General features: G+C 44.4%; 2 protein-coding genes across 7 annotated transcripts in view; one reads left to right on the forward strand and one right to left on the reverse strand.

The window, feature by feature from the left end:
* Nucleotides 1-11,143, reverse strand: part of NISCH (nischarin) — a 52,562-nt gene extending 41,419 nt beyond the window's left edge. For 3 of the 5 annotated variants that reach the window (XM_051985069.1, XM_051985074.1, XM_051985079.1), the window contains exons 1-3: nucleotides 10,667-11,141; nucleotides 5,324-5,407; nucleotides 4,290-4,472 (exon numbers count right to left, since the gene is read on the reverse strand). In XM_051985069.1, the coding sequence (XP_051841029.1) occupies nucleotides 4,290-4,472; nucleotides 5,324-5,407; nucleotides 10,667-10,765 (366 nt within the window). In that variant the 5' untranslated portion in view covers nucleotides 10,766-11,141. Of the gene's footprint in view, nucleotides 1-4,289; nucleotides 4,473-5,323; nucleotides 5,408-10,666 lie in introns of all 5 variants that reach the window. The other 2 variants (XM_051985060.1, XM_051985089.1) reach the window with 2 other exon arrangements.
* On the forward strand, nucleotides 1,803-25,176 carry TNNC1 (troponin C1, slow skeletal and cardiac type). Of its 2 annotated transcripts, none has more exons than XM_051985103.1 (6): nucleotides 1,803-1,838; nucleotides 22,794-22,824; nucleotides 23,789-23,935; nucleotides 24,227-24,341; nucleotides 24,442-24,578; nucleotides 24,724-25,176. In XM_051985103.1, exons 1-6 carry the CDS (start codon nucleotides 1,818-1,820, stop codon nucleotides 24,753-24,755), a joined length of 483 nt encoding a protein of 160 aa, XP_051841063.1. In that variant the 5' UTR covers nucleotides 1,803-1,817; the 3' UTR covers nucleotides 24,756-25,176. The 2 variants fall into 2 exon arrangements, with proteins under 2 accessions (XP_051841063.1, XP_051841071.1); XM_051985111.1 differs by lacking the exon at nucleotides 1,803-1,838 and adding an exon at nucleotides 19,903-20,004.
* Nucleotides 25,177-26,007: the final 831 nt, after the last annotated feature.

The raw sequence follows: 26,007 nt of genomic DNA on the forward strand, positions 1-26,007 counted from the left end.
CAAGAATTTCATTCTAAACATCATCAGGCTGCTTGAGCTTTACATTTGCAATTTGGGATAACAAAAGAGGAAGCAAGGAGCATAGTAAAAGCCTGCACAGTTTGCCTTCCTTTCCATGCTCCTACATTCCCTCCAGGGAAAAATTCCCCAATGAAATCTGGCAAATGGATGTGACCCATTATAAATCTTTTGGTCATCTGTCTTTTATCCATTTTGTAGTAGACACCTTTTCAGGATTTACTTTTGCAATATCAGCAGCAAAAGAGACAGCTGGAGTGATCACCTAATTCCTTATACCAGCTTTTGCAATTATGGATGTGCCACAAGCAATAAAAATAGACAATGGTCCTGCATATACTGCTAAACATTTTGCACACTTCTGTGCACAGTATCAGATTTTACACACCACTGGCATACCCTTTAATCCTCAAGGACAGGCAATAGTAACGAGGAGTAACAGAGATATCAAGATACTCCTCCAAAAATAAAAGAGAGGGGGAGCCACAGGTAATCCTAGAGAACTTCTAAATCTAGCTCTTTATACAATTAACTTCTTGATTATTGACAAAGATGAACTGGCTCCAGCAGACAGGTTTTATAACCCACTGTAAGGGCAGTGTCCAGTGCGAGCAGCTCCACTATCTGTAGATAATCACCAGGTGATGTGGAAAGACCCAGAAAAGGGTGAATGGAAGGGATCAGATAAATTAACTGCTTGGGGGAGAGGGTTTGCTTGTATCTCCACAGATGGAGAAGGAATCAGATGGGTGCCAATAAGCCCTATTCGCCTTGTCCATCAGAGACAGAAAAAGAGAATAAACCTCAAAACAAAGGGGAAGACCCAAGATCAGATGGTTCCATCTCTGACTACATGTGCCACTAAAAAAGCATGGCTGTTAACCCAATGTTTATGATAATTGACTCATGAACATCAAAAATTGTTAATGAGACTACTGCAGGACCTCAAAACCGGCAGGAATCATTGGACTCCCTGGCACATGAGACTGTTGTAGGATTTTAAAACCTGCAGGAATTATTGGATTCCCTGACACATGATAAAACTATTGCAGGACCTCAAAACCTGCAGGAATCATTGGATTCCCTGACACATTAAGTAATGGACAATAGATTGGTTTTGGACTATCTCTTAGCTGCTGAAGGAGGTGTATAATTGTTATTTATAATTCCTCCTTCTAGGACTCATGGACATGTATAATTCCTCATGTTGATTCATGTTGTTTGTTACATCACTATTAGCCTGTGTTATATTACTATGTACTTGTGTAATATCTTCCATGCTGATGGAGTTATGTATACCAGTTTCAAGTAAAACAAAAATGGGAGATGTAGAGGGCTGCAGATAGTGGGGGAACTCTGAGTGAAGTATAAGACCCTTCAGCTCAGAGGAAACCTGCTAAAAATATCTGGTTTGGCTCCCCATTTTCCCTTTGGAATTTTTCACCTCCCTACTAGTGATTAGTCAGGGAGGGCATGACCACCTGTATTCTACTTGAACCAAGAATACAGCAGGGTTCTTATAGTTAAGCACTTACTCAGTGTGATTGATGAGATAATGGTTCTCTAGTGATGTAATGATGTAATCAGACTGAGGTATTTAAGGGCTGAGAGGACTGGAGAAGAGAGCTCGAGATCTCAAACTCTCAGACACAGCAAGGAAACACTCAGATACAGAGAAGATATAGAAGACGGAGACAGAAATAGAGAGCTTCCTGATGGCTCTCCTACCTTCATCACTCCTCCACCTAAGACCAAGGCTCATTCAGAGATCCTCCAGAGAACTCGTCCAGAACATTACAATGGATCTTGCAGTGATAAAAGTAAGTGAAGGAGAGATCTCAAGAGATTAAGTAGTAGTAGTAGTACTACTAAACATGTTATCCAATATAACCAAGTTACAGGTTTTTCTAAGTTTTGTTCCTCAGCTTTGTTCCTTCCATTGTTATAATATAGCTTTAAATTAACATTTATTTTATTGCTTACTATGTACCAGGCACATGCTAAGTACTAGAGTTAAAATGAAAAATCAACTAATTTGTGTTTATTTATTATATTGATTTTTAATTATCCTCTATATAACTTTTAAGTTTGTCCCCTAAAGTATCAGATCAATTTTTATGCTGCACTAACCAAAGAATGTCAAGAACTTTCATAAGGGAATTATAATCTTCACCCTCTTTCAAACAAAGCAGAAGTCTGAAAATTTCACAACAGGAAACTAGTTAACCACAAGCTCTGAGTAATAAGAAAGAATGCTGTCCTGGTCCCAAGTTATATATATATATTTATGTAAATATATATATATGTATGTATGTTTCAACTGCTGACTGATGCCATCTTTAAAATATAGCTAAGTTGAGTTTTGTCAGCAAAAGGATATTAGCAAATTTCCTTCTGTTTTCAAGTACAATAGTCTTTATAACTGAGAGAGTGTACAGCTAAATTACTTTTAAAATAATTCTTTATTTTAAATCACTATTGATTGAAGAAATACAAATTAAAATAACTCTGAGCTATCACCTCAAATTGGTTAACATTATAGAAAAGGAAAATGACAAATGCTAGAAAGAATGTGGAAAAACTGAAAGACTAATAATATACGCTGGTGGAGCTGTGAACTAGTTCACCTGTTCTGGAGAACAATTTGAAATTATGTCCAAAGGCTGTCAAATTCTGCATACTTTGTAGCCCAGCAATACCACTATTTGAGTTGTATTTCAAAGAGAGCAAAGAAAAAGAAAAAGGATCTATTTGTACTAAAAAAAGTTTATAGAAACTTTCTGAAATAGCAAAGAACTGGAAATTAAGAGGATGCCCATCTATTGGGGAATGGTTAAATAAGATTAAATAACATCCCATTTACAATTGTGATGTTAAATTCTTGTGCTGTAAGAGATGAGGAGCAGAATAGTTTCAGAAAAACTTGGAATGACATAAGAAGTGATGCAAAGTCAAGTAAGCAGAGTGAGAACATTGTACATAGTAACAGTATTACTGCAGCAATGATCAACCGTGAATGACTTCATTATTCTCAACAATATGATGATCTAAGACAATATTGAAGAACTCATGATGCAAAATACCATCTACCTCCCAAAGAAAGAAATAATGGAAGATGAATGCAGATCCAACTTTACTTTTTTTATTTTTAATAATTCTAATTTTTCTCATTTTAATTGTTTATTTTTAACTCATTTTTTTCTTGGGATCTTTTTGCTCTGAGTTTTCTTTCCCAATAGGAATATATGGAAATGTTTTACTTGACTGCACATGTATAATCTTTATCAACTGCTTACCTTCTCAAGGAGGGGTGAGGGGAGGAAAAGAATTTGAAACTCAGAAAATTTTTTAAATGAATATGAAAAATTACTTTTTACATGTAATTAGAAAATTTTGTTAAAATTTAAAACAAAACAAATCTCATAAGCTTGAAAAGAGTGGTGTGATTGCTTAAGATTCTGAAACACCCGATTCACTGAAATGATAACTGGCTTTTTTTCCCCAAATAGTAAACCAGGAGAGGCAATGGTTATTGTTTCTTAATATAAAGTGTTTGTAACTCTAGAAGACTATAGATTTGTAGAAGCTCTAAGAAAACCACGCCCTAAAAATATAGAGAATATTCTTTTCTCACTATTTCTGAATTTCTCACAATTCTGAATCTGACAACCATCCCTTAAATTTAAAGCATGAAGTTAACAACCAAATTATTACACAGCAAGGCCATATGGGGAGCTCTCTGACCCTCAGAGTCTGGCAATAAATGCCACAACAATGAATCATTAATATTTTAAATCAGGCCCATCAGTCTTATTAAGATCACTAAAATTTTTCAGTTAATAACCAAGGGAGCTATTTAAAAGAAGTTTCAAAAACACCTCTCTGCTCCTTTCAGCAATGCTCTTGGCTTAGATAACTGCATTTATCTTCAATTACACAGAATGCTTTGTGGTGGGGGAAGTCTTAAGGATAGTTTTGATAAATCTGTTTAATTTAAAACAAACATGATAAAACAAATTTCTGCCTTCACTCAAAAATCAGACAGTCAATATGACTCAATCACCCTCACCCAGACAGGTTAAGCCAGTATATCTTTCTATGAGATTTGGCAGAAACCTCTTTGCTAATCTGAATAATGCTAAGGTAACAAGATCACAGAACCATAGAATATAAAAATTGGAAGAGACCTCAAAGATTATCTAATCCAATCTACAATGTTCACATGTAATGCTTTTCTCCTTCACCCATAAGCCCATAGGAAAGAAACTTACATATAAGTGAAAATGTAAGAAGTGTGACAACACTTTAGGTGCAGCAACAGGAAATTTTGTCAGAAGTGTTTGCAGGTAGACTTCCAAATCTTTTTGTCTTTTTTCCACCAGACTTTTGGAATTTTTTCCAATTATCTTTTTAGGAGGAAGTAGGTTCTTATCAATCTTCTTTTCAGCAATAAGCTATAAGAAAACACACCCAGATTAACATCAAATAGTTTGAAGTCTCTCAAAAAGAAGGCCAAAAGCATGAAACCTAGCAGTCCCCCAATTTTTCAATGTCCCTCATCTATATTAGGGGATAGATTGACTGATTACATCTCTGGAAATCAGGACATCCAAATCTGATTCTTTAAACTACATCAGTAGAAACACCAGCACATTTCAAGACAGGAACACCATCAGGAATCCTTCAGGTCTAGTCATAAAAACTATCTTGAAACCCACTTCCAACCTCCAACAAGACCTTCTTGAACTCAAATTGGTGTTTCTTAAAACATGTAGATGGAAAGTAATCTAGTACTAAGAGACTTCTCTAAAAGAAAACTAGAGCAAAATCCAGTGACTCCTACCATGGGGCTGGGCAAAAGCAAATAAAGAGGTATAAAGGATAAAATCTGAGTAGTGAAGATATATAAATCAGAAAAAAAAGTTCAAATCCCCCAAATTATTTCTAATTTTTTAGAATATAAAATTCAGCCCATTTTAATGACACAGATCAGATGTATCGGGTATCTAGGGCAGAAATCAAAATCAGAGTCAATATACATTCTAGATGGACTACATAAAATTTCAAAGCACTAAAGGACTTTTAAATTCTGGGACCAACATTCAGGGACCCCTTAACAGTAGTTTTTCTTTGTAATATTAACACAAATTGCTTTCTTAAGATAAAAAAAAAAAAAGGAGATTAAGGAAAAACGAGTCTAAACTTTTTAAGATACTTTCTTTTCTCACGAAACAGTACAATGAAAAATTTGCTCAGATACTGTTCAATCCAGGAAAACAAAGCCACCACTTTCTAGAAGTGTTACCTTTTCATGTAGATCATGGAAGTCACTGTAACGATGTTTGACTGTCCACTGATGGCTGCCAACAGTAACTTGGATAATATAGACCTAAAAAGGAAATCAATAGCAACATGATGGAGAGATCCCTGCCCAAATCCAAATCAGGTATAACATTTAACAAGCTCTCTTAGAGATGACAATTCTATAGAAAAGGCATAACTATTAAGACAAAGCTAGGACTAAGTGACTTATGTTCTAGTCCTCTGGCTTGTTATATGGCTTCTGAAAAGCCTACTTTTCTACCTTTTTCCATTATTGAATTTCAAACACACACACACACACACACACACACACACACACACACACACACACACACACACACACAGATGTGTATATACATAAGCACATAAATGCATACATACACACATATATAAAATGATAAAAACACTTACATTTTATTCTATTTTTCTCAAACAATAATAACACTCATGGAAACCAGACCTACGTTATAGGAAAAGGGAGGGAGGTTTTTAGTCAGGGAAAACTAGAGTTGGCTGCCTCTGTGAAGCCAGATTGGGTTTGAGGAAAGGAAGGGTATTCATTCTGGAGTTGAACAATACATCATTCTCCATTGTGAGGAAGCACAGTGGAGATCAGTGAAACTATATTCTCCACATTTCATCACGGAGCTCTCGAAGTGACTCTCTCTCCATTCCTTTTCCGCTCCTTGAGGGAAGACTGCTTGTTTTGCTCTAGCTCTTAACAGTGCCTGACATAGAGTGCTTAATATTTGTTGGCTGGATTCCACACCCTACAACTGAATGTTCCCTGGGCAGTTCTCTAGCCCCTGAAAATCTGACAGCTTTCTTGCCTTATCAGACCTCTAAGGAGCCACTCTGCCTCAAACCAATTCATCTAACACACAAGAAGTATAACCTTTCTAAAGCCCAGTTCTGATCATGTCGCCATCACTAGCCCAGCTAGAATACTTTCAGTGGTCTTCGTCTATTTGCCTTCTAAAGTCCAAGCTCTGAATCTGGCATTAAAGCCTCTTCCTTCACCTTCTCCATTTAACCTTATCACTTATCTCTTTAAAGAGTAGCAATTATGCCTTTTAACTTTACACCTGTCATTGGCCTTCATAGAATTTCAAAGTGCAATTCTGATTTCATTATGTTTTTTAAGGCTGTTTCCTTGATAGCGCAGCTATATGGTGCAGTGAATAGAGCACAGACTCTGTAGTCAGGAGGTCCAGAGTTCAAATCTGACTTAAGCCACTTAACATTTCCTATTGTGTGATCCTGGGCAAGTCATTTAACCCCCAATTATCTTGTTCATCCCCTTCCTCCCCCAAAAGACTATTTGCTCAGTATCTTACACCTAAAACTAGCTAATATGACCAAAAAAAAAAATGACAAATATGGAATGGGATGTGGAAAAATTGGGACACTAGCATGCTGTTGGTAGAGTTGTGAACTGATCCAACCATTCTGGAGAATAATTTGAAATTACGCCCAGAAGGCTATCAAACTCTGCCTAATCTTTGACCCATACATACCACTACTAGGTCTGTATCCAAAGAGATCAAAGAAAAAGGAAAATATCTTATCTGTACAAAAACATTTATAACAGGTCTTTCTGATATGGCAAAGAAGTAGCAATTCAGGAAATGGTCATCTAACGGGAAATGGCTAAACAAGTTGTTATGTAATATTACTGCACTATAAGAAATGAGGAGCAAGACAGTTTCAGAAAAACCTGAAAAGATTTACAAGAACTGATATAAATTGATGTAAAATCAAGTAAGCAGAACAAGAACAATGCACATAGTAACAGCAATACTGCAATAGTGACCAACTGTAAGACTTAGCTATTCTCAGCAATACAATGATCCAAGATCTTGAAGGACTCATGTTGAAAAATGTCATATACCTCCAGAGAAAGAACTGATGAATCCTGCGGGCAAGCTCAAGTTTACTTATTCCCCTCTACTTTCTCTATTTTCTTGCTTTTATTTTTAAAACATGTTTAATATGGAAATGTTCTACATGATTTCACATGTATAATTGATATTGTATTGCTTGCCTTCTCAAAGGGCAGGGAAAGGCAAAATAATTCAGAACCCAAAACAAAACAAAAAAATGCTAAGTATAAATAAATTTTTAAAAAACCCTCCTTGTCAAAAGAAAGTAGGCCTTTTCAATAATCTTATCCCAACTATAGTCCCTTCATGTTGGCTTTGCTTCTTGAGGTAACCAGGTCTGTTACACAACTTTAAAGGCAGGAAAACAGCTTGGCAAAAACACCAGACTCCAAAGTTAGGTGGGATTTAAGCTCAAATTCTGTCTAACACTATGTGGTAATGGGGGGGGGGGGGAAGAGAAGGTAAATCACTTAAATCTCTGAGTCCCAGGTTCCTCTCATTTGTGAAAGAAGATCATAATACCTATGGTATTTTTTAAACTATTTTTCAAAGGCCATTGTTGGGCCCCAATGAGAATTTTGCAAAGTGCTTTGTAAGCCTTAAAGTTCTGTGTAAATATTAGCTATCATGTTTTTAAAGGTCAATGTGGTATAGTCTAAGAGATCTAATCCAAACCTATTCTTTAGAAGCAGCTAGTGACACAGGGGATAGAGCGGGTCTGCAGTTGAGAACTGATCTCGAATTCAGTCTCAGATACTGCCTAGTTTAAGTGTGATGTTGGGCAAGTCACTTAAATTCTATCTGCCTCAGCATTCTCAACTGTAAAATGGGGGCAACAACAGCATCTACTGCTTGGGATTGGGAAGACCAAATGAGCCATCTTACAGATGTTTAAGCACCGTGCCTGGCACATTTCCTTCCTTCTTGCTATATAGGGTTGGAAGGATCAGTTAAGAAACATAGGCAATTCATTTTAAAATCTGATCCATGAAGAAACTGAAATGTAGAAGCGAGTGACACAGCCAGTTTATTCTTGCATCACAGCAAATCTGGAAAAAACAAAATTTTTCCTTTAATGGTGAGATTGGAGTCCAAGATATAATAAAATCTGCCTTGCCAAATAGAACTACAGTGTTATGTTAGCTATGATTATCAAACATCAATATCTGTAACTTTTACTGCTATAAGAACATAATAGATAAAGTAATATTTAAAGGATCTTCTACAGACAGGATGGAGCTCACTACAAGATTTTGGCAGGTGAAGTATAGGTGGCAAAGGCATGCAATTAGTTAATGTTTTCTTTTCTGAGAGGACCAAGGTCTAATATTCTGCTTTCAGGAACAATGTAGCAAGCTTAATATGTAAGCTCAACTCAAATGCCAGCACTGGTTTAAGTGTCAGGCCTCTTCAAAAAAGCCCCTATACAGCTGTATTAAGTAAGGCAAAAACTATTTTATATGGCTCAATCCACACCTACTCTAAGTATCACTTACCAGTATTTGCTCCACATTCTCTGGCATACAGGCAAGAAACGTGATCTATACTGATGTCTAAGGCCTTTGCTATGGAAGCTCAACCAATGTTGACCAAGTAATACTGGATAAAACCAAGACTACTTGGGAAGTTATTCTAAATAAAACTGAGTCATAGACCTTCAAAGTGATTTAGAAAAGAGCTATCAAGCATGAGAAATTATTCTTTAAGTACAACTAGGTCAAATTTCTAGCCCTGGCTCTGAAATAAGAAGACAAAGTTCAAATCCTGCTTCCTCAACTGTAAAATGAATTTGGTTTGGATAGGTCTAGGGTATTCTGGGGCTAAAACAATGATCCTCAGGAATAGCAAGTTAAACATCTTAAGAGATTACTTTAGAATATGTTCCTTGAGAGGAGAGGCAGTTTTTGCCTTTCTTAGCATTCCTCACCCATTATGGTACAGTAGATAGATGCTTGTTGATTGCTCTTTCATGACTCATCTAAGAGGCCAGTAAAGAAAATGAACATCTCATCCACTGGCTGATTAACTCAAAATCTTTAAGCTCTGATCACACTACAGGCTCTTCCAGACAGTTTCACTAATCAGTTCAGATGAATTAAGTATTCTTGCATCTGTGAAAATGAGCTACTAAATAAAATGCTATTGATTTTTTTAAACCCTAAACCCTAACAAAAAGAAAAAGAAAAAAAGAAAACGAGTTGCTACCACAAATCAAAAATCACATTAGAGCCTTCCAGATCTTTTCCTCAATTTAAAGGACAGAAAACCAGTTTATAGCAACCAGGAATCACTGTCCCTCCAGGTAAAACACTGCCAAAGGTTTGGAACTTGAAACCAGGAGGAAAAATCTGTTTATAGCCCAAGTTCCATTTGGAACCAGTGATTTCAAGGATATGGAGGACCCAGGCTCTAAGCGTTTCTATCACAAGGGGTGGTGTGAGGACGGGCCCTCTCAGACCCAGAAGAATTTTCCTTTAAAGCCTAAATGCCTTTTCCCAGTTGATGTTTGTCCTTCCTTCTGGAAGAGGACCATGACATCACGGAGGCGATGCCATGGCATTCAAGTGAACTGGATCGAAGTGAGGGAGGGCTGTGTAAGGTCTCCTGTCTCACTTTTCCCTCCAGTCATCTAGAGCCAGTGACCAGATAGAGACCAGGACGACTGGAGATGGCCCTGAAGACCTAAGGTCTTCAACAGGTCTCAACAACACCATACAGTGATTAAGGCTGGGCAGCAATTGAGGAAAAGAATCTCCTTATTTACCTATTCCAAAAAAAAGAGAAAAACGTAAATAAATGAATCTGGGTGGAAAAGGCCTCCAGGTTTCTGACCAAAGCAGAAAAGCTTCTCCTCCCCCTCCCTTTCCCCTCCCCCTTCCCCCCAAAGATTTTTCCCTTACAGCCTACTTCCCTCCGGAGAGATCCCCACCCAGATCTGGCCAGTGCATACTGGCTTTCATCAGGCCTCCCCAACAGACTGCGAGTAGCAGGAAAACAAGCATAGTCTTTTGCTTCACTTGCATCCTCCAGGACTCACAGCCTGGTACACAGTAGGCACTTAATAAACGCTTGACAACTCGAAGATTCGGACCATTTCCCAACCCCATCCCCAAGCCCTCTACCACAGCTTTCGGAGACTCCCCAGGGCTGAGTCTTTCATCAATTTCCCCAGCGCACCAAGGAAATCAACATGATTAACACCCCCCTCCCCCAGCCCCCCAGCCGCGCATGCGTGTCCCAGGGGCGGCTCGCAGATCAACGGCCCACCCTTGGGGTCCTTCAGTGTCCCCCGTCCGCCCCGGCGGCGAAGGCCCTCAGAACGATTGGCTCCTAAGAGAGGAAGCCTCCGGAGGGCAGGTCCCCGTTTTGCCTTTCCCGACGCCGCCTCTGCTTCAAGCCGATGGGGTGTCCGGCCCTCCGCCCCCTCATCCGCGGCTCCTCACCGTGTAGTTCTCCACCAGCTCGGAGCCCGGGATGCGCGCCTGCTTGGCTGGCTCGGCCTCCTCCTCCTCGGGCACGAAGCCCCTGGCGGCCGCCGCCATGGCCCGCGAAGCCCGCCTGCGAAGGGGTCACTGGCGCTGCCCTCTCCCGGCGAGCCTGCCGCAGCCCCCGGTCTGGCCCCCGCCGCAGCTCCGGAGTCTGCGGAGGCCACCGCCGCCAACCCGGGCCCACAACCCGGCTCCAGCCGCGGCTTCAGCCGCCATTTTTGTTTGTATCCGGCTCGCGGAGCAGGCCCCGCCCAACTTTATTGACAGCTACTGGAAGCTTACACGAGGGGGGGCGGGACTTCGACTTGGGGCGGGGCCGTGCTGCAGCTCTTCCGCTCCCCCTCCCCCGCATGCGCAGGCTGGCTCTGCCTGTAATTTGAAAGTGGGTTGTCTGAACCTGAACCTGTAGCGAGTTAAAAGGTTTTCAAGTTACCATCTGAGCTGTTTCTTTCTTTCTCTCCCGGCCCACTTATTTATTCCAGGTTTTAATTCATGCTTTCCAAACCAGAACCGGGTGAGGGGCATTTCAGCTCCTTTTACAGTTAGGGAAACTGAGGCATAATGACAGAAGGGTTGTAGAATCTCAGAGCCTGAGGGCCAGCCGCTGGTGTTCCAAAGCGCTGGGGGAAGTTTTTAAGGCGTAATAAAATTGACCACTAAAAAGCCTTTTTAATACCTCTTAACCTAAAAGGCTGGTTTTGTTTTGTCTTCCTTAGTCATAATCTCATTTTTCTTTAGTACTTTCAGGCTTTAAAGGCTTTTTCACCTACAACAACCCAGTGAGGGAGACAAGACAAGTAGATTTGTTTCCAGAGGCAAAGAGGGGGTTTGTGCCCTGTCTGGCTAATGAATTTGCTGTCAGACTTGGGATTCGGATTCAACTCTCCTAATTCCCAAGGCTGCCATTATTCCCACTATAAGAGACCACTGCCTTATTTGCATGTTGTTTTTTTTTTCAGCACCTAATAGCCCAAAATCTGAGAGGCAGAAAGGGTTTTGTGGGGCATGTTGTCCCACCCACAACTGTCTCCTCACACAGCATCCCTGGACGAGGGGCTATCCAGTCTCCACTCATTAATTGTAAGCTTCAGGAAGGTAGTGGCTGACTTCTACCTCTCAGTATCCGAGGGGCCAGGGCCCGGCACATTTTGTTGTTCAGTCATTTTGTCGAGGTCAGAACTTGAACTTGGAGGAAAAGGAAGAAAGACAGTGGAAGGAGTCCAAATGACAAGAATTCACAAACCCAAGTTATTTGTGGCTAAAGAGAGTTCATTTCTGAACATCACTAAGAAAGAGTCTCTCTTAGTGGACAAAAGCCCCTAGTACAATCGGGAGATTTTGAGTTTTGTGGGCAGATCTTAGAGCTTGGGACAATTGAAATTGGGCCTAAATCTTCGACTGAATGGAGAATTTTGGAATTGAATGTCTGTAGACTAATCTTTACCTCTATAGAGAACTTAATCAGTAGTGAGTGTTATCAATGGGAGTGGTGTCCATTTCTCAGGATAACAGAATGAAGCTCTTTATCTTGTTTTCCTTGGGTGGGCTCCCACAGATGCAGGGTTCAAGGAGAATCTCTCCTTCAGGGAGTTTCAGAGTTTCAGGGTCCCTTTGTCATTACCTCAGTTTCCCCATCTGTAAAATGAGCTGGAGAAGGAAAGAGCAAAATACTCCAGCATCCTTGCCAAGAAAACCCCAGATGGGTTCACAGAGTCAACATAACAGAAAAACACCTGAATTTCTAGTTAGTGATAATATTGTAGAATATTGTGGAAAGAGAAGACACTGAGTTCAACTATTCCTTCTGATATTTGTGCTTGCCTGTATGACCTTGGGCATAATTGCTTTCTAGGTGTCAGTTTGCTCCCCTTATAAAATGGGTGAGTTGGACTAGATTAGCCTTTGAAATCCCTTCCAGTGCTGGGTCTGATACTGGGTTCTATATGGCCATTCCTAAAGCAAGTAAGTGGCAGAGGGGAGACTCCTACCCGGGTCTTCTGACTCCAGGAGTCAGGGTGCTCTCCACTCACCAGATCCTACCTCAAATGTTTGCATACTAGGTATGACCCTGGACCAGCCATTTAATGTCCCAAAGCTTCAGCTTCCACCTTTGTAAAGGAGGGGTAATAACTGTGCCTCTGTGTATGTATATTTATCTAATCTTAAAGCACTATAAAAATGTGAGTTTTTATAACATGTTAATTCCTCTACTCTTCAGGCCTTTTAGAGGAAAGGTTAAGTACAGGCCCTAGCATTGTCTCTTTGAAATGCAAACCTTTAAAAAGGTGTTTAACTTCACTAAACACATCCTCTTTCCTGAATTCAGGGTTTGAGGTGGGGGTCTGTTATTTTTTTATTTTTTAATGATAATAGCTTTTTATTTTTCAAAATACATGCAAAAATAGTTTTCAACATTCACCTTTGCAAAACCTTGTGTTCAAAATTTTTCTCCCTCCCTCTCCATCTCCCCACTCCTCTAGAAAGCAAATAATCCAATATAGATTAATCACATGCAATTCTTCTAAACATATTCTATATTCTGCACAAGAAAAATGAAATTAAAAAGGAAAAGAGAAAGAAAAAAGCAAGCATCAATAAGGTGAAAATGCTATGTTGTGATCCACATTCAGTCTCTAGTCCTCCCTCTGGATGCAGATGGCTCTCTCCATCACAAGTCTATTGGAATTGCCCAGATCACCTCTCTGTTGAAAAGAGCCACGTCCATCAACGTTGATTGTCACATGCTTGTTGTTGCTGTGTGCAATGATCTCCTGATTGTGCTCACTTCACATTAGTTTAGTATCAGTTCAGGTGACTCTCTCCAGGCCTTTCTGCAATCGTCTTGCTGGTCGTTTCTTATAGAACGATGATATTCTATGACATTCATATATGATCAGTAACGTTATTGCCAACATGCGATTCTGGGTCACAGTTCTGGGGGGAACACTGGTGGGTTTTCACAAGGGAGCCCTGCATCTTAGGCAGAGAGGGACACTCGGGCAAGCAGTGAGGGACCTGGTCCCAGTTCCAGGGCCAAGAGGAGTACTTGTGCTCCTGCACTGCAGGGGGAGCCCGAGCCCTTCCTGGGCAAAGACCAGGAGAGCAGTGGCCAGACCTCTCCCTGGATCACACTTGGAAGCGCTCAGAACTTGCAGAGCCATTGAACCAGCTCTGAGAAGAACACAAAAGAGCCTGTGGCTCGGCGCAACGCCTCCCCACTCCAACGGGAGCGGAGTCTGATTTTAACCAAGCTCCAAGAAATGGGCTGGGAAGATGAGCAAATAACAAAAAACAAGAACTTGACTGTGGTGGCAGAGACACAAAACTCAGAAGGCAAAAATGTGACAAGAAAGTCTCAAAGGAAAATGGTCATTGCTCGCAAGCTCAACAAAAATTCCTGGAAGAATTAAAAATGGAAGAAGAAAAATGGGAAAAGAAACGAGAGCAAAGCAAGAAAATTATAAAAAAGTACAGCTTGATAAAAAGCAAAAAAAAAAAAAAAAATGCTGAAGAAATAACACCTTAAATATATATATTTGGCATAATGGGTAAAAGAGGCACAAAAATTCATTGAAGAAATGAACTCCTTGAGCAGAACTGAAGTAGAAAAAGGGCTACAAAAAATCACTATTGAAAATGATTCCTTAAAAATTGTAATTGAGCAATTGGAATCTAATAACTAGGACACATCAAGAAACAATAAAGCAAGATCAAAAGAATGAAAAATATAGAAAATATTAAATATCTCACTAGAAAAACAACCAACCTAGAAAATAGATTGAGGAGAGATTAAGAATTATTGGACAACCAAAAAGCTGTTTTTTTTAAGAGACTATATTTTTTAAAAATCATAAAAAATGGTACTATTTTATAGTACTATAGGTACTATTTCAACATTGATCCTGCCCTGATAGCTTAAATCCAATGAGTAAAATAGAAATGGAAAGAATCCACTGATCACCTCCTGAAAGAGATCCCAAAAAAATTCCCAGTAATATTATAACCAAATTCCAGATCTCCCAAGTGAAGGAGAAAATATTGTAAACAACCATAATTCAAATACCATGAAGCCATATTCAAAATCATACAAGATTTAGTAGCTTCCATGTTAATGAAGTGGAAAATTTAGATTACAATATTCCAGAAGGCATAGGAATTAAGATTGTAACTAAGAATAACCTACCCAGCAAAATGTAATTCTTTAGAAAAAGATTGGATATTCAATGAAACAACTTCCAAACATTTTGGATGAAAAGAACAGAGCTGAATAGAAAACTGGACATTCAAACATGAAACATGAGAAACATAAAAAGGTAAACATGAAAGGGTATGACAAAGTTAAACTGTTTATATTCTTTTGTGGGAAGATGATGTATGTAATTTTTTATTGTAGTTTTTATTTACAAAACATATGCATGGGTAATTTTTCAACATTGACCCTTGCTCAATATTGGAAAAATTACCCATGCATATGCTTTGTAAATAAAAGTTTTTAATAAAAAAAGAAAAAAACATTGACCCTTGCAAAACCTTCTGTTCCAAATTTTCCCCTCCTTCCCCCCACCACTTTCCCTAGATGGCAGGTAGTCCAATATATGTTAAATATGAAAAATACATGTTGAATCCAATATATGTATACATATTTATACAGTTATCTTGCTGCACAAGAAAAATCAGATCTAGAAAGAAAGAAAAAAACCTGAGAAGGAAAAAAATTCAAGCAAACAATAACAGAAAGAGTGAAAATGCTTATGTTGTGGTCCATACTTATTTCCCATAGTCCTCTCTCTGGGTATAGATGATTCTCTTCATTACTGAACAATTAGAATTGGCCTGAATCATCTCTGTTGAAGAGAGCCACGTCCATCAGAATTGATTGTCATATAGTCTTCTTGTTGCCGTATATAATGATCTCCTGGTTGATATATGTAATTTCTAAGAATTTTATCATTATTGGGACATTTAGATGGAGTCTATGAACAGAGGGCATAGGTGTCAGTTGATTATGTTTGGGCTGATTTCTAAAAAAAAGGGGAAGAGAAAGAGTGATGCACTGGGAGAAGTGAAATGGGGAAATTTTTTTCACATAAAAAACATTTTCCATTCTCCATTCTGGAGAAAAATCTGTAAGTATGCCCAAATATATAGTTTTATATATACTCTTTGATCCAGAAATATCACTATTAGATCAAAAAAAAGAAAAGAAAAAGAGCTTATATGTACAAAAATATTTATAGCAGCTCTTTTTGTGGGTACAATTTGAAATTGAGGGAATGCTTATCAGGGAATGACCAAACAAATTGATTGTGATAAAACACTATTTGCTCTAAGAAATGATGAGTTGGGTGGTTTTAGAAAAACTTAGCAAGACCTATATGCAAAGAAAAGTGAAAACAACAAAAAGATTATTGTGCATAGTAACAGCAATGTTGTAATAATGGTCAGTTGTGAAAGACCTGGTTGTTCTGATCAATACAGTGATCCAAGAGAATTCCAAAGGAGTCATAATAAGAAAATGTTATCCATCTCTAGAGAGAGAACTGATGAATTCTGAATTCAAACTGAAGTAAAATTTCTTCACTTTTTTTGCAATATAGCTAATATGAAAATTGTTTTGCATGACTTCACTTCATATTATCTTCTAAGTGGGAAAGGAATATAAGGGAGAGATTTTGGAATTAATTTTTTTTGTTTTTGTTGAGGCAATTGGGGTTAAGTGATTTATCCAGGGTCACACAGCTTGCAATTTAAAATTTAAAGAAAAATGTTTAAAAATAGATTTTTAAAATTATGTACATTAAATTTAAAAGTGATCTTGTATCTGTCCCATCCTCTGTCCCCATGGTTTTTAAACATTTACCAGCCATCTGTTGTATATATTGGATATCAGGTTTTTTCTATTTTTTTAAATTTCTTTTTTTATTACAGCTTTTTATTTTCGAAACATATGCATAGATAATATTTCAGCATTGATCCTTGCAAAACTTTTTGTTCCAAATTTTCCCCTCTCTTCCCCCCCACCTCTCCTATATAGCAAGTAATCCTATACATGTTAAACATGTTAAAAATAATTAAATCCAATATATGTATACATGTTTATATAATTATCATGTTGCTCAAGAAAAATCAGATCAAAAAAGAGGGAAACATGAGAAAACAAAATGCAAGCAAACAACAAAAAGAGTGAAAATTCCATGTTGTGGTCCACTCAGTTCCCACAGTTCTCTCTCTGGGTGTAAGATGGCTCTCTTCATCACAAGATCATTAAAACTGGTCTGAATCATCTCATTGTTGAGTGTACAAATGATCTTCTGGTTCTGCTGATTTCATTCAGCTTCAGTTCCTGTAAGTCTCTCCAGGCCTCTCTATATTCATCCTGCTGATCATTTCTTACAGAACAATAATATTCTATAACATTCATTTACCAGAACTTATTCAGCTCTTCTCCATTTGATGGGCATCCACTCACTTTCCAGTTTCTGGCCACTGAAAATAGGGCTGCCACAAACCTTCTTGCACATGTGAGTCCCTTTCCCTTCTTTAGTGTTTCTTTGGGATATAAGCCCAGTAAAAACACTGCTGAGTCAAAGGATATGCACAGTTTTATAGCCTTTGGGGCACGGTTCCAAATTGCTCTCCAGAATGGTTGGTTCAGTTCACAACTCCACCAACAATGTATTAGCGTCCTTATCAGTTCTTTTCTTTAACCTCCTTGAGGATAACCTATAAATATAGTATACAGATGCCTACCAGTGTCTCAAAGGATATTTATAGTTCAGGTCCTTTTGTTGCAAATAAAAATAAAAATAAAATTTAAAAAATGTCATCACACAGCTTTTCCAACACTGATATTGAGTCTCCCCAATCTTTGTCATATGTGCCAAGTGAAATCTCATGGAAACCCTGAATCAAAATCAGATCTCAGACACAGGCCAGTTGTGTGAGCCTGGGTAAGTCACTTAATCCTGTTTGCCTCAGTTTCCCCACCTGTAAAATGAGCTACAAAGGGAAATATCAAACTGATATCTCTACCAGGAAAACCTCAAAAAGTCAGACTTGACTTTCTGGAAATGACTAAAGAACAAGTCAAATCTCAAAGTTATTTTAATTTACATTCCTCTAATCACTAGCGACTCGGGAACGTATTTTCATACGGTCATTTCCTCCATTCCAAGCACTGTCCTGGATTTGAGTATCCGAAGATAAAAATGAAATAGGAACTTATGTGCTCCCGAAGGGGATGTAATGCGTACCCAAAGGTAGCATGAAATAAGGAGGAACAATACTAACAAGTTGTGGTGGAGAGGCAGGCGATCTCGGGAGTCATCCTGGAGAGAGTGGCCCTGACGCCCAGCCTTGGAATTTGAGAAGCAGAGACAGAGAGTGCAGAGCCAGAGCGGGTAAGCCCGGAGTCGTTACGTGATTTACCCAAGGAAGTGCATTCCAAGCTGCGAGCGTGACTTGTGGGAATACACAGAGGCAGGTGGGCTGGAGCATTGGATTTCAGGGGGAGTGGGAACCAGATTGAAGATGGCTTTAAATGCCAGGCTAAGGAATTTATACCCTCTAGGCAATCAGGAGTCATCGAAGGTTTTTGTCTAGAGAATAACAATCAGATCTGTGCTTTAGGAAAATTATCCTGGTGGCTGTGGAGAGGAGGGGGAGGGTTTGGAAGCAGCAGAGGCACAGAAGGCTCTGAAGCAGGGCGGTGATTGTGGGAACGGAGAAAGGAAAGCTCTTGACAACTGATGGGCAGGGAGAGAGCGAGAAAGGAGTCCTGGATGATGAGCTTGGACCTTGGCCAGGGTGACTCAGAGGGCTTCAGCAGGACTGCAGCCCCTTTGGAGCCTCCCCTCCCCTCCTCTCCCAGCCCTGGGGGAGCCCTGAGCTTGGCCAGGCTGGGCGTGGGGGGGGGCAGCTGTGGAAATCCCAGCTCCCGGCCCCCACTTGGAGGTCTGCCCCCCACCAACTCGGGGAGTCGGGCAGCCTTCCTCCAAATACTCTGTTTTACTTCTCAGGGTGCATATTGTCTGCCCCCTGGCCCAGTACAGCACATGGTCCTTGCGGGCAGGGACCGTTGTTTTTGGTTCTGTCGTCATATCTGGTGGTCAGCTTCTCATACCGAATAGATATGTTTCAAACCTATTGAAAGAATTGAAGAAACAGAAGCGTTAGACCCAGGAGGTCTAAAAAGTCAAGCAAGCATTTATTAATTGCCTACTGGGCGCTTAGCGCTGTGCTAGCTAGGAACACAAGGAAAGGCAAACACAATCCTTGATATCAGAAAACTCGCGGAAACAACAGGTAAATAATTACGTACATAGAGATTAAAGCGGGGATAACCTCAGATGGGAAAGGGGAAGGGAAAGGGGAGGGAATGAGCATTTATACAGCACCTGCTATGTTGCAGGCACTGTACTGAGCACTTTAACAAAAGGGGAACTAGGAAAAGCTTTTTGCAGAAAGTGGGATTTTAAGCAGGATGATGAAACCAAAGGAGCTAAGAGATGGCGATAACGGGGAGAGGAGTCCAGATGCAAGAGACAGCCAGAGAAAATGCTGGGAGTTGGGAGATGGGGAGTAGCAAGGAGGGACAGTGATCCCAGGCAGAGAGAGATTAGGCTGAAAGGCAGGAAGGAACCAGATTGTGAAGGACTCTAAAAGACAAAATTTTATATTCGATTTGGAAGTAAGGGAGTTTCTGCATGGGAGGGGAAGGGTCAGACCTATTAACCAAGAGTGAGGGCGGCCGGGGTGAGGGGAAGGGAAGGCAACCCTAACGCAGCAAAGGCGCATCTCTATCCAACAACTACCGTTGGAGGACGAGGGAGATCTGGAGCTGGACAGGGCCCCAGAGCCAATCTCCAGAGCCCTGGAAGTGGGAGGGGGCTGGGCCAAGTCCCACCGGCCCTAACTAGCCACGAGGAGATGCAAAGCTAACTCTTACCATTTTTCAGGCCCACTACTCCTCTGCCTTCCCTCTCCCCAGCCTTGCCTTATATCTAGACACAGGATGGCTCTGGGGCAGGGCCCAGATAAACATCCCAGTGACTCATAAGCCCCTGAAGGGACAGAGGGGACAGTCCCATGCACCCCACCCCCAGGGCCAGAAGCATCTCCCCACCCCTTTTCTAACTGGAGAGCGAGGAATGCTGATTGACAGACCGGGTGCTATATAACCGAGGCAGGCTCCTCAGCCCCAGACCAGTCCCTGCTGGGTGAGCCGCCCCTGCCCTTCTCCCACCGCCAGCCACAGTCACCATCTCACCATGGATGACATCTATAAAGCAGCGGTGAGTGATTCCTGAGCATCTCTCCAGGCTCCTCAAAGCCCCCTCAGCCCAGCCCAGCCCCAAGGCTGTGCCGTTCCAACCCGGGGAGGCACCTGTGCAGGAGTCCCAGACAGGGAGCATCCTGGACAAGGGGCTCCAGGGCTGATCTTCCCAGAAGAAGGTTCCGCTGCTTGGGGAGACTTTGTGTTTAGTGCCCAGAGAAGCCCTTCCCCGGGACCACTCCCATAGGTCGGGTGGGGGTGGGGGCTTAGTTCTAACATCAGTGTCCAGAAATAAGCAAGCATGAACTAGGGGTGCCCACCCCCAGGACATTCGGGGCCAAGGTGCCCTGGAGGCCACCGCAGAACCGGGCCGGAGCCGGAAGTCCTGCGCTCGAATTTGGATTCTGCTGCTTCTTAGTTGTATGGCTGCGCAAATCATTTCACTTTTCTGGATTCCTTCGGTTTTCTCTTCTGTACAATGGGGAGAGAGGAGTCAGATGGCCTCAAAGGGTCCCTTCTGACTCTAGAATCGTGATGCTGCCAGTGTAGCCTTCGGTCGGGAGCTCCCCGCAGTAGGGGCATCCTGTTATCTCCTCCTTTTGCTGGCCCAGCCGCGGTCCCTGTAGCCCAAACTCCTTAGGAACCTCCCTGTACCCTGGAGGTGAGCCCACTGATGCTGTGGGCTGCTTCCTGTGGTTGGGTAAGATGTTCCCGGCATTGTCAGGACTGTGGGCTGAGGAAGAGATGAGAGGCGAAGAGACGGTGGTGGGAAAGTGGAGATGAGGGGCCGGGGTGCACGAGGCTAAAGAAGGGAGGCAAGAAATTGGGGCAGGGAGAAAAAGAAGGGGCAGGAAAGATACTTAAAATCCCACTTCTGCCATTTAATTACCACATACCCTGACCTTGAGCAGGTTTGTCCCAGATTTTCCACCTGAGGTGTTAGACTGGAGGGGTCTCTTCCACTTCTAAATCTTCAGGCCCAGAAGCATGGAGGTGAAGGGGCTAGAAAGGTGAGGAGGGGACGGGGAAGAAGGAATCTGGAAGCTGATGAGCCACAGAGTCTGAGGAGGGATAAGTGTATGTGTGTGTGTGTGTGTGTGTGAGGCGGGGGGACTCAAGGGCAGAGGCAAGATGTCAAAGGTTCTAAGCAGATGCCCAGTCCTGGTGTCTGTCTGTTTCTCACTTTGTTTCCTGTATGTTTTTCCTCTCTAACAGCCTGTTTCTCTCCCTCTTCCTCTCTCTCTGTCTCCATTTCTTTCTCTGACTCTGTTTCTGTCTTTCTGTCTCTCTCTTTCTCCATGCCTCTTTGTCTCTGTCTTTGTCTCTTTCCCTTTCCCCTCTCATCCTTTCTTTCCCCTTAACTCTATTTACCCCTCAGTTTTTCTATCCCTGCCTCTTTCTCTCTTCTCTCACCCTTTCTTTCCCCTTGACTGTCTATCTCTGTTTCTCAGTTTCCTTCTTTGTCTCTTACACATAGTCCTTTTCCTTCTCACCCTGACTGACTCCCTCCCACATAAACACGGAGGAGGAAGGTCGAGGGGATGGTAAAAGGGAGACGGGAGACCTACGAGCTGTGCTGCAGAACAAGGGAGCCTTGAGCTGGTACATAGGGCTTTCCTGTATGGCTCTTTGCTTGCGGATGAGCAGGAGTGGGAGAATCTAGTTCCTGAGAAGGTCGCTAAGACTGGAGTTCCAGATTTAGGGGAACAGGGGGTACCCCATACAGATGAGGACTGAGGGCAGCAGGGAAAGAATTAAGAAAATTGGAGTTTCCCTGGACCCTGCCTTGATAGGATGGCTTGAGGGAGCCAAAGTGTTCTAGATTTAGCACTAGGGAGGGATCAAGGACACAGGTCCTTTAGGCCTTAAATGCCATTCCCAGCTCTAGCAGCGACTTCCCTGGGCCTAGGGAACGGAACCAGCCTTCTGGGCCTGCTTCCCATTTCATCCCTGTCCGAGGAGAAGCAGCATCTCTCCCTCCCTCTCCTTTCTGGGTACAATAAAAGCCCCTCACCCATTTACCTGCCCCAGGACAGGCTGCTGCTAGGGTCTCTCCAGCCAGGGTAGGAGCTACTCGGAGGGGCTGCAGGAGGGAGGGAAGTGGGGTGGAGAGCTTGCTGCCCAGGCCCTAGTAAAGGCCTTCCTGCTGTCCACAGCGACCCTCCCTGCCGAGACTCAGCCCTAGAGCAAACTCCTGGGGTCATACCAGGCTGGGGAGAAGGGTCTTTAGGGTGTCATGGAAAGGGGGGCCGGGCCCTTCCACCCCATGCCCATAAAAGGCTCCAGGGGCCTCCGAGCTAATTTTGGCTCTGTAGGCGCCACTGGGACAAGTGCACAGATAACAGCCCTCCCTACATGCCAGAGCCCCTCGCTTCAGGAAACAATCGCCAGGTTTAGCTTTGTCCACTGTTAAAAATAGTCCCCCTGACTCTAGGGGAGTCTGGTTTCAGGGTGGGGGATGGGGAGCGTGGGGGAGGGGAGCGGGAGCCAGTCACCTCCCCCTCCCCTGGTCCCTGACCGGGCTGGCAGGGGCTTCTGGGGAGGATCTGGTTTTATTGTCCCCACAATGAAAGGTCGGGCAGCTGCCTGGCGGGGTGAGGAGGCAGGTGGGGGTGGGGTGGGGTGGGGAGTGGGGCTTGGATTTCACCAGGACATGGCCTGGCTGGGAGAGCAGGGGGCCATTGTTGCTCATCCACTGTCTGGGCCCGAGGGGTGACCTTGGCTGAAGGACCTTCCCTCAACAAGGCCTGAGGACCCCATGATGGGGGTGTAAGCTCTGGGTTCATTCCCTGCTCCCTTTTCTCCCAGGTGGAGCAGCTGACCGAAGAGCAGAAAAATGGTGAGTGGCCCCTTCCCTGCCCCCCGCCCGATAGAGCAGGTGGACCCCGGGTCCTTCTAAGTGAGAAAATCCAGGGGTGACAAAGGCTCCTGCAGGCCCCAGAGCGCCTTTAAACGAATTTCTTTCATCCCAAAGGCAAGTGGAGACATTTCATAAATAATAACACAGAGACTTGGTAAGAACTTGGTAAGAACTCCGAGCTGCTCCAGCCAGCCATTCAGTCACCAGGAGCCACTCGCTAGGGACCCGGGGTCTCCTCCTGGGGGAGGCCCACCGAGAGGCAGAAGGGCTGCAGCTGGCACCGTTTTGCCGTTGTCGGTTGTGTCCCACTCTCTGTGACCCACTCGGATACTCAGAGGCTTGCCACCTCCTTCTCCAGCTCACTTTATCGGCTCGCAGGGTTAGGTTTTCTGCCCCGGTCCCCCAGCTGCGAAGTGTCCGAGGCCGGGCGGCAGCCGGCCTTCCTTAGCGCAGGCAGCTGCTGTACGCGTCATAATCATGGGGTGCCTGGGGGGGCAGGAACCAGCGGGCACAGGTGGGTCAGGAACCAGCAGCAGGCACGGGGGGGGGCAGGAACCAGCAGGCACAGGTAGGTCAGGAACCAGCAGCAGGCACGGGGGGGGGCAGGAACCAGCAGCAGGCACAGGGGGCTGCTCCTAGGGAAAGACCTCGGAGAGCCTCCGAGCTGAGCTTTGAGGTGAGCAGCCTGAGCTACATCATGGAGCTGGAAGGGGGAAGACCGCGTGTGAGAAACAGCCAAAAAGTCAGCTTGAGGGGACCATAGAGTGAGTGAAGGGGACCTACAAAAGAGGGCTGGGGTCCATAGCCCGTGGGGGCCGATGAGCACTAACTAAGGCCCCCAAGTCGCCTGAGGCCAGTCCTTCTCTCTCTGGGCTCGGGCGAGGGGGCTCTTTCCCCGAGGGCTCTTCTCCGGGCTGCCCCCGACCCTGCCATCCCCCCGCAGAGTTCAAGGCTGCCTTCGACATCTTCGTCCTGGGCGCCGAGGACGGCTGCATCAGCACCAAGGAGCTGGGCAAGGTGATGCGGATGTTGGGCCAGAACCCCACGCCCGAGGAGCTGCAGGAGATGATCGACGAGGTGGATGAGGACGGTGAGACCCCCTCCCCTTCCCCCGGGGCCTCTCTTTGACGCCAGGGGCTGGTCTGAGGCAGGAAGGTGACTGCGGGCAGCACCGCTCCCTTCTCCGGGACTCCCTCTCCCCAGCTAAGGGCTCTGAGTGGCCTGTCTGGTAGAGCTCTGAGCCCTTGCGGCTGAGCCCAAGCCCTCGGCTTCCCTCCCCTCCCTCACTAAGACGTTCCCAGGGACCCCCTCTGGCTCCCGGGGAGGGGCTGGGGCAGTCCTCCAGGGGGACCGCAGCCTTCCTGTGACCCCCGCTCTCCAGGCAGCGGCACGGTGGATTTCGACGAGTTCCTGGTCATGATGGTTCGATGTATGAAGGACGACAGCAAAGGGAAGTCTGAGGAGGAGCTGTCCGACCTCTTCCGAATGTTCGACAAGTGAGTGGCTAGTCCGGGCCGCCGGGGGCTCCCGCCTCTGGGCCAGGTGGGCGCCGGGGGGGGCGCCTGGAGGGTCCTTCACGCTGCCCTTCTGATGCAGGAATGCCGACGGCTACATTGACTTGGAGGAGCTGAAGATGATGCTTCAGGCCACGGGGGAGACCATCACCGAGGATGACATCGAGGAGCTCATGAAGGACGGGGACAAGAACAACGACGGCCGGATCGACTATGATGGTGAGCAGGGGCTTCCGTCCCCCCACGAGTCCCAGGGGCCCTTTCCAGACCAGGATTTCCTCCGACCCCAAGCTCCCTGTTCCCCAGCCCCCTCCCCCCCCACTGGCCCTCTCTAACCCAGTCTCCCTTTTCCTCTCCCTGGCAGAGTTCTTGGAGTTCATGAAGGGCGTGGAATAGACAAGAGCCTGCCGAAGCCGTGGCCACGCGCCCTTCCCTCGCTTTTCTTCCCTCCCCTTCTGGCCCGGCCCCTGGCACACCTGTGGGCACAGTCAGTGGCCGGGCCAGCCAGAGGAACTGTGGGAGGGCGGGCTCTCCGTGGCACTGCCCAGGACGGAGAAACAACAGTGCCCGCCCCGCCCAGAGCCTCCTCCCCACGCCCGTGCCCTTTGGGGCGTGCTGCCTGCCCTCTGAACTCTACAATGGCCGGAACCACCGAGCCACAGGGCCCAAAGCTAGTCCCTCGGCTCCCCTTGCACCGAGATCGCTTCCTTCCCCTTCCCCATCCCTGCTGCTTCGCCTCTCCCAGGCCTGGAGAATGTCCGGCCTTGGATGAGTGAGATTCCTGAAATAATGCAAATAAAGTGGTTGTGGAGGAGGCCTTGAGGGAGTCCTTGTTGTCAAAAAGACCAAAGATGGGGATGTTGGCCCTCGAAGGGACCCGTTCCTGCTGTCCTGGAAAGCCCCGGAGTTAGAACGCCCAAACCCAGAAGTGGGTGCAGCCCCTGCCATTTCTTTCCTCTTTAACCTTGGGCAAATTCAGTGTGATTTCTCCTGGCCTCTACTTTCGTGTCTCCAACATGAGGGGCCCGGATGAAATGGTGGGAATCCCCTGACTCTGGGCTTCAGTTCTCCAGGGGGAAACCTTGTTCCCCTCCCTCCCAGTCCTGGGTTCACTACTTCCATCCCCCTCCAGCATCCAGGAGAGGAGGCCCTGCCAACCTGCCTGCCCTCCTGGGCCATCCTTGGCACTCGGGCACTTGCACAGGGGAGGCAGGGGGCCCCGGGTAGGACCCCAATTCTGTGACTTCCTGCCTGTGTGACCTCAGTTATCTCATCTGTGCGTCAGGAGTGGGACTCAATGGCCTCTCAGGTCCCTTCCCGCTCCAAATCTGGGCTTATCTTGCATGTCCAGGCAGCTGGCTCAGGAGCAAAATTGGGATGGATTCTGACGGGTTTCAGGACATAGTCCCATTTTTGTTGCTGTTATTCAGCTATTTGAGTCACGTCCAACTCTTTGTGACCCCACTGGGGTTTTCTTGTCAAAGATACTGGAATGGTCGCCATTTCCTTCTCCTGTTCTTCTCACACCTCCCTGATGTCACGGTCCTTTTGGAGAACGAAGGACAAACAACAATAAGGAAGCTGAGACAGATGTCACCCAGCTAGGAAGTGTCTGAGGCTGAACTGGATCTCAAGCCCGCCTGCCTCC

This window comes from Antechinus flavipes, chromosome 1 (assembly GCF_016432865.1).
Source record: "Antechinus flavipes isolate AdamAnt ecotype Samford, QLD, Australia chromosome 1, AdamAnt_v2, whole genome shotgun sequence".
Lineage (NCBI taxonomy): Eukaryota > Metazoa > Chordata > Mammalia > Dasyuromorphia > Dasyuridae > Antechinus > Antechinus flavipes.

Excerpts from the sequence above, each read along its gene's own strand:
- TNNC1 (XM_051985111.1), top strand. The coding sequence starts at position 19,981 with ATGGATGACATCTATAAAGCAGCG. Across the intron at positions 20,005-22,793 it reads ATGACATCTATAAAGCAGCG|GTGGAGCAGCTGACCGAAGA; the intron begins GTGAGTGATTCC and ends CTTTTCTCCCAG. Across the intron at positions 23,936-24,226 it reads CGACGAGGTGGATGAGGACG|GCAGCGGCACGGTGGATTTC; the intron begins GTGAGACCCCCT and ends CCCGCTCTCCAG.